Here is a 9,111-nt window from a genome sequence, read left to right on the forward strand (position 1 = left end):
GTCGTCCGTAAACTTTTACAAAAATCTTCTCCTCTGAAACTACTGGGCCAAATGCACCCAAACTTAAACACAATCATCATTCAAGTATCTAGTTTAAAAAATGTGTCCGATGACCTCGCCAACCAACCAAGATGGCATCATGGCTAAAAATAGAACATAGGGGTAAAATGTAGATTTTGGCTTATATCTCTGAAACCAAAGCATTTAGAGTAAATCTGACAAGGGGAAAACCGATTATCAGGCCAAGATCTATCTGCCTTGAAATTTTCAGACAAATCTGACAACCTCTTGTTGGGTTGCTGCCCCTGAATTGGTAATTTTAAGGAAATTTTGCAGTTTTTGGTTATTATCTTGAATATTATTATAGATAGAGATAAACTGTAAACAGCAATAATGTTCAGCAAAGTAAGATCTACAAATAAGTTGTCATGACCAAAATTGTCAGTCGACCCCTTTAGGAGTTATTGCCCTTAATAGTCAATTTTTAACAATTTTTTGTAAATTTTTGTAATCTTTTACAAAAGTCTTCTTCTCTGAAACTACTGAGACAAATTTAACCATACTTGGCCATAATCATTATTAGGGTATCTAGTTTAAAAAATTTGTCCGATGACCCTGCCTTCCAACCATCATGGCTGACTTGGTTAAAAATAGAACATAGGGGAAAATGCAGTTTTTGGTTTATATCTCTGAAACTAAAGCATTTAGAGCAAATCTGACAGGTGGCAAAAATGTTCATCAGATTTAGATTTATCTGCCCTGAAATTTTCAGACGAATCCAACAACCTGTTGTTGGGTTGCTGCCCCTGAGTTAGTAATTTTACAAAAATTTTGCAGTTTTTTGTTATTATCTTAGATATCATTATAATATCTAATATCTAATACTATTAATTATGATTTTAACCTTATTTTACATGATTTCCAAAGCATCAGTAAATACAGGTGAGCGACACAGGCTCTTGAGAGCCTCTAGTTTGTTATTTAATGTTATTCAGGGTTATATCTGGTCTATATACCATCTTTGATAAGTGTTTGGTATAACTATAAATTTTCACTTCGTACTATGAACATCAAAATTATTTATTTTGTAAAAATATTCCCTTTCTCTATTGGTACTGTACACGTATACCTAACAACAAAATTATTTTCATTTACCTGTGTTTAAAGTTATTACAAATGGCTGATATTATTGTTCGAGCATATTGTTTTTCTTTAATTGTTTAACATTTCTTACCGATATAACATGTTACTTTTATTATTCTACCCTTAGTTTATTTATTTTGTATTTACATTGTGTCTTAGGTCAAATTTATTTGTTCAGTGTATGTTCAATGGTGTTAATATGTCCTTTAATTGAGTTAAGCTATTTCAGTTGATATTTTATAGTGTGTCTTTCTATGTTGTGATGTTACACTACTGTTTCAGAAAAAGGGTGAAGGTTTGGTACCATTGAAATGTTTAAACCCGCTGCATTTGTTTGCACCTGTCCTAAGTCAGGAATCTGATGTTCAGTAGTTGTCGTTTGTTGATGTGGTTCATAAGTGTTTCTCGTTTCTCGTTTTTGTCGAGCCTTCGACTTTTGTCGAAAAGGTGAGACATAGCGATCCTACATTCCGTCAGCGTCGGCGGCGTCCACAAATATTCACTCTGTGGTTAAAGTTTTTGAAATTTTAATAACACTCTCAAACTATCCTAGATTTCTACCAAACTTGGACAGAAGCTTGTTTATGATCATAAGATAATATTCAAAAGTAAATTTTGTAAAAAAAAAATCCATTTTTTCCATATTTTACTTATAAATGGACTTAGTTTTTCTGCCAGTTTACATTACATTCACTCTGTGGTTAAAGTTTTTGAAATTTTAATAACTTTCTTAAACTATCTTGGATTTGTACCAAACATGGACAGAAGCTTGTTCATGATCAAAAGCTAGTATCTAGAAGGAAATTTTGTTAAAATCTTGTTCAATTTTTTCCGTATTTTACTTATAAATGGACTTCGTTTTTTCTTCCAGTTAACATTACATACAGTCTGCAGTTTTAAGTTTTTAAAACATTTTTTAGAATCATAAACTATCCTGGATTTTTACCAAACTTGGACAGAAGCTACTTACAATCAAAAGATAGTATGGAGAGGAATATATTTTATTAATTTTTCTCCTTATTTTTGTTGAGCCTGCGATTAACAGCAAAAGTAGGCGAGACACTGGGTTCGGCGGAACCCTTACAAATTTTTTATATAGATTAGGCCGTTGGTTTTCCCGTTTGAATGGTTTTTCACTAGTAATTTTTTGGGGCCCTTTATAGCTTACTTTTCGGTGTGAGCCAAGGCTCCGTGTTGAAGACCGTACTGTGACCTATAACGGTTTACTTTTATAAATTTTGACTTGGATGGAGAGTTGTCTCATTGGCACTCATACCACATCTTCTTATATCTATTGGATACTTTTTTTTCTATGAAATACAAATTTTTGGTCCTTTTTATTCACCAGTCCTGCAGTTTATTTACTTTTTTTTAATTTATTTTCACCAGCTTTTTGATATATGATCTGGAGAGTGATGGTACTTACTTGGTCAATATGAATGTCAGTATTTGTTTTGAATCTTCCAAGCCTTGTTTGTTTGATCAGATTATCTTCAATAATACTAAACTGACGAAAAAACCATGCAAGTGGCAGACAGGATTTAAAAATTCAAGTAGGTTTCTTTGTATTTGTTATTGAACTAATAATCTGTAAAAAAAACAGTTACATGTATGTTCTAAATGGATGCTTTTTCCCGTACATTAATAAAGAGAGCATGGGAGAAGAAGCAGCAGCTGCTGGCTTATACTCATGGATCCCAACTGCAGCAACTAAGTTTAAGAGAAAATCATAGTTTCTAAAAATACCCTCAGTGGACACAAGTTTTCTTCATTTCTAAGATAGCTGTGCTAAATTTACATTTGTGACATAGGATGGGAGCAGTAATTAGACGTTAAAAAAAATGCACCAACCAGTCAAATTTCCTTTCATATAAGTTATAATATGACTCATCTATGCCTTTTACTAATATTAAATATATCTGCTTAAATTCTACAATTTTTTTCATGTGTTTAATTATTTTGGATGTATTTTGACGTGTAAATCACAGTGAGCTCGAGAAGTTATTTTTTTTACCTCTTACAGGGTTACAGTTTTTAAAAGTACATTATTACATTGTATGTTGTACATGTATGTACAGATTTGATATAAGTCTAAAATAACCCAATTTCTTTATATTTGAAGATTTTTCTTTATCCTCATGGAAGTCATCAGTAGGAATTGAGCCATCACAATCACTCACTGTGGTAGAGATTAGAAAGCTTGAAGAAATACTAGGAATAGCTCCATTCCTTCTGGACAGTCCTTGTCAGAGATACAGCTGGCCATATGTTCCACCAACCAATGGATGGAGATCAGGTAACTATAGAAAAATTATTATCTTTTAACTAGTTTAATTTCTGTAGAGAGCTTTTATTTGTGATGACCTACCTCCATTTGTAAAAAGGCTGTAATTGTCTAATGGCTACAAACATTACAGATCAATATACTGTTATTTCCATTAAGAATTACAGAGATGCTGAAAAGCTACATATATGATAGATAGTGTTTCTAAAAACAGAAAATTTGGATCTAAAAAAAATTTAATTATTACCCAGCTTTATTACACCGTTTTACCTCTGTCTGTCTGTCCATCCATCCGTCAGTCCATCTGTCCGTCAGTCCAACCATCCGTCCTATTAATATTTTCGTCGCATCTTTCTCAGGAACTACATTACAAAGATTTCTGAAATTTGGTTTCAGGGTTAATATAAGTCAGCTATACTGTGTGATGCCTGTTTACCGAACACTTGTATCATTTTACACATGATAGCGAAGTTGAAAATTTTCGTCACATTTTTCTCAGGAACTACAATACAAGGATTTCTGAAATTGGTTTCAGGGTTTATATAAGTCATCTATAGTTTCACTTGTTCTAAATTTTTGCATGGTATTTGTACATATCACCAGCTTGTGTCATATATATTCTACCGCATCACTCATTAATATATATTCTACCAGACAGCTGATTATTATGATTTTTATTCACTCACCATAGTCACATTTTCAAACACTAAAATAGAATGCTTCCATGCATTTTAAAATTCGAATATTAAACTTTCCAGAGTAAATAAATATATTGTAGTCGATGATCAACAGTTGCTGTTATGAGTTAATGGCAAAAGCAATGTTTCCAATATATATGGAGGGTTATAGCATGAGACAAATTTAATCGGCTTGTTGTTTATCAGAATTTATCAAGCTAGTCAGAAATAGTTCAAATTGCATATAAAATAAGAGACAACAAATTTGGCTTTTTCTTAGTCAAAGGTGGTGTTGATTTTTAAATTATTTCTAATCCAAATCTTTTCAAATAATGTGTTGGTACATTATATGCATTCTAAAAAAACAACTTATGATGTCTGTAGAATTGACCATTTAATATATTAGTATATATCTTTATGTTTAGAATTTTTTTTATAGATTGTCCACAAGAGATGAGGAATCTACCATCACTCCTGAGTAATATGAACTGTTACATTGATCAGTCCTGTACAGCAGTTCAGTGTTGTATGGATGTCAACGAACTTGGAAAGTCTTTAGAGATAGGAATTAAGATTGATCCATGTGACTTCAGGTTGACAGTCAGGATAGAGAAATTAAGCTTTGACGTTACATTGTATGACTATGTGTGGGGTAAGTCTGATTGATCCATATAACTTCAGGTTGACAGTCAGGATAGAGAAATTGAGCTTTGACGTTACATTGTATGATTATGTGTGGGGTAAGTCTGATTGATCCATGTGACTTCAGGTTAACAGTCAGGATAGAGAAATTGAGCTTTGATGTTACATTGTATGATTATGTGTGGGGTAAGTCTGATTGATCCATATAACTTCAGGTTGACAGTCAGGATAGAGAAATTGAGCTTTGACGTTACATTGTATGATTATGTGTGGGGTAAGTCTGATTGATCCATGTGACTTCAGGTTGACAGTGGGGATAGAGAAATTGAGCTTTGATGTTACATTGTATGACTATCTGTGGGGTAAGTCTGATTGATCCATGTGACTTCAGGTTGACAGTGGGGATAGAGAAATTGAGCTTTGATGTTACATTGTATGACTATCTGTGGGGTAAGTCTGATTGATCCATGTGACTTCAGGTTGACAGTCAGGATAGAGAAATTGAGCTTTGACGTTACATTGTATGATTATGTATGGGGTAAGTCTGATTGATCCATGTGACTTCAGGTTGACAGTGGGGATAGAGAAATTGAGCTTTGATGTTACATTGTATGACTATCTGTGGGGTAAGTCTGATTGATCCATGTGACTTCAGGTTAACAGTCAGGATAGAGAAATTGAGCTTTGATGTTACATTGTATTATTATGTATGGGGTAAGTCTGATTGATCCATATAACTTCAGGTTGACAGTCAGGATAGAGAAATTGAGCTTTGATGTTACATTGTATGATTGTGTGGGGTAAGTCTGATTGATCCATGTGACTTCAGGTTGACAGTCAGGATAGAGAAATTGAGCTTTGATGTTACATTGTATTATTATGTATGGGGTAAGTCTGATTGATCCATGTGACTTCAGGTTGACAGTCAGGATAGAGAAATTGAGCTTTGATGTTACATTGTATGATTATGTGTGGGGTAAGTCTGATTGATCCATATAACTTCAGGTTGACAGTCAGGATAGAGAAATTGAGCTTTGATGTTACATTGTATGATTGTGTGGGGTAAGTCTGATTGATCCATGTGACTTCAGGTTGACAGTGGGGATAGAGAAATTGAGCTTTGATGTTACATTGTATGATTGTGTGGGGTAAGTCTGATTGATCCATATAACTTCAGGTTGACAGTCAGGATAGAGAAATTGAGCTTTGATGTTACATTGTATGATTATGTGTGGGGTAAGCTTAATTCACAAACATAAAAGTGAAACTGTTTGATTTCATATAGTTTTAAAGATTAGTGCATTTATTTTTATGTGTCAACTATATTTCACATCCAATATTTTATGGTAATATTCTTCTCAAAGCACAAAAATGTCGGCATTCACCTCAAAAGCTAACCAAACCTTTAAACAGACTTATTCGGAAAGGATATAGTTACGATACTGTTGTCAAGTCATTAAGGATTGCATATTTTGGTATTAATATTGATTCACTCATAGGGTCTTTGCATTGGAAATAAACACATTTATTCTAAAACCAGTTATTGGCATGATACAGGTTATGTTCTTCTCATATATTTTATGATGGTATGATACTAAACCCCTTATGGGAGGGATTGTACTTGATTTTCATATGATGAAGACATTATCCTTCAATCAGTTTAATTGAGGTCTGGAGCTGGCATGTCAGTAACTGCTAGTAGTCCTTTGTTCATTTATGTATCATTGTCATTTTGCTTAGTTTCTTTTGTTACCTATTCTGACATCGGACTTGGACTTCTTTTGAACTGAGTTTTACTGTGCGTATTGCTATATGTTTCTTTATTCTACATTGGCTAGAGGTATAGGGGGAGGGTTGAGATCTCACAAAACATGTTTAACCCCGCCTCTTTTTTGCGCCTGTCCCAAGTCAGGAGCCTCTGGCCTTTGTTAGTCTTGTATGTTTTTTTTTATTTTAGTTCATTTTTATGTTTTGTAGTTTAGTGTGACTTCCATTTTCACTGAACTAGTACACAATTTTATTTAGGGGCCAGCTGAGGACCACCTCCGGTGCGGGAATTTCTCGCTGCGTTGAAGACCCATTGGTGGCCTTCGGCTGTTGTCTGCTCTTTGGTCGGGTTGTTGTCTCTTTGACATATTCCCCATTTCCATTCTCTATTTTATTAAGGATGTATTTTTGGCCCACACAAAATCTATACCTCTTTTTTGGGATTCCCTGCACGTTGTAAAAGATGGACAAGAAAAAAACCTGTTGAATGCAGGTCACCCTACTAAGGGATCCAAATTAACACTTTAAAAATTGTAAGTCAGTCTAGTGTTTGATAGAAATATCTTTTTAATGTGAAATACATTACAGACTTAATCCAATATTTATCTTCCAAGCCAAAATAATACAGCAAATCGCCCCAATTGAGTTTGATCTAGACATGTTATTTATGATACTAGACGGTAATTTTGTGCATGCTACTTTAAGTAAACAAAATGTATAGCAGGTCTCATCGAAACTTAAACCTATAAAGTCTAATCACTTTCAATACCAAAATCGGAAGCTTTAATCATATCAAAATAGACCACTATTACAGGACCTACCTATTGTATTTATTGTTTTTGGAAAGTTTGCTATAACAAAAACTTTCCTAAGGCATTGGCCTCAAATCGGAAGTGACAGACTATCTTACTTTAGGATGTGTGTTCCACTCCTAGATAATGTAGTACTGGCGTTTGACAACTAATTCTAGGAAGATGCTTTTGAAATTTTGAGTTACTTCTATTTTGATTAGCTTACAGTTTGAATTAAAATGTACTGAATGTTCATTGATAATTCAAATAATTCAACTTCATTTTGAAGCTATAGCTATCACAAACACTACTTCGCGGATCTGCGCTGCGCGGTAAGTAAAATCAATACACATCTACACGAGACAGAAGTTTCTACATTATGCTTTTATCGGTATTCCCCAGACATGCGTGAGATCTATATCAACGGGAGTACTATAATCCCGGTTTCAGGGGTTTCCTCCCGTCCTCCGGTTGAAGAGAAAATAAATACAGTGTTTAAAATATTTCATGAATGAACATTTTTCGACGCTTACTACGATTTTTACAATGTTATTAAAGACGTAAAAGCCTGAATGTATCGAAAGTATCCCGGTATCTCATCTCGGCCCACAACAAACTCGGACTATAATAAACTCGGCCTATTACATAATCGGCATCAGAAAATCGGACTATAACAAAATTCGTAATTATACCACTTGCTGTTAAGTCTCCCAAACAAAGTTTGGAGACTTATTGTTTTGCTCATTCTTATTATTTTTCTTCTTGAGGTCTATTTAGGGTTATTTTGAGTGGCCAACAGAAGGGAGGGATTTACTATAGAACCCTATGGGATTTATTTTTTTTTAATTTTCAAATGACTATAACTTGAAAACAGTTAGTGATAAACACACACGGTTTTCAGTAATGATCACAGGATCATAAAACAAATCAAATGAAATATAGCGGGAGTCCCTCTGGATCAGCCCCACCCCTCCTGTTTGAGAACTTGTAAACGGTTGAGATCCCCACCCCTAAACCATATATATTCTTGTATGGGACATTAAAACAAGTCAAATGAAATATAGGGGGAGTCCCTGGGTGTCACCCCCACCCCATCCTGTTTTGGGAACTTGTAAACGGTCAAGATCCCGACCCTGAAACCATATATATTCTTGTACGGGACAATAAAACAAATCAAATGAAATAAAAGGTGAGTCCCCTGGGGTCACTCCCACCCCCTTCCTGTTTAAGAACTTGTAAACGGTTGAGATCCCCACCCATAAACCATATATATTCTTGAATGGGACAATAAAACAGATCAAATGAAATATAGAGGAAGTCCACAGGGGTCAACCCACCCCCCTTCTTTTTGAAAACTTGTAAACGGTCGAGATCCCCACCCTTAAACCATATATATTCTTGTATGGGACAATAAAACAAATCAAATGAAATAAAAGGCGATTCCCCTGGGGTCACTCCCTCTCCCTTCCTGGGAATGACTAATTATGGGAGACTTCGTAACAGCATCATGTTACAATTATTTCTTGTATTAAGTAATTTTTTTTTAAAGTCAGAAAAAAAAGTTAAACACCCAATCTACACATTTACAACCTATTTGAAATATTACACATCTACCGTTGCAAACTTTCCACAGGTGCTATCCAGCACTTTGATTTGTTCAAGTACCAAAAATTCATGTAATATTTCCTACTGGATTTTAAGCAAACTGCAATTAATCGATTATGTATTTATTGTTAATTTGTTCTGGTTCTGAGCATACCTGAAATATTTTCCACTGGGAATAAAGCAAACAACAATCAATAATATC

At 34.3% G+C, this 9,111-nt stretch overlaps 1 protein-coding gene across 1 annotated transcript; it reads left to right on the forward strand.

The window, feature by feature from the left end:
- Nucleotides 1-2,538: 2,538 nt before the first annotated feature.
- LOC127720908 (uncharacterized) lies at nt 2,539-4,770 on the forward strand. The gene is made up of 3 exons (XM_052227647.1): nt 2,539-2,696; nt 3,266-3,439; nt 4,544-4,770. The coding sequence occupies exons 1-3, from the start codon at nt 2,579-2,581 to the stop codon at nt 4,768-4,770; spliced, it is 519 nt and encodes a 172-aa protein (XP_052083607.1). The 5' UTR covers nt 2,539-2,578.
- The last annotated feature ends 4,341 nt before the right edge of the window (nt 4,771-9,111 follow it).

This window comes from Mytilus californianus, unplaced genomic scaffold (assembly GCF_021869535.1).
Source record: "Mytilus californianus isolate M0D057914Y unplaced genomic scaffold, xbMytCali1.0.p SCAF_11, whole genome shotgun sequence".
Lineage (NCBI taxonomy): Eukaryota > Metazoa > Mollusca > Bivalvia > Mytilida > Mytilidae > Mytilus > Mytilus californianus.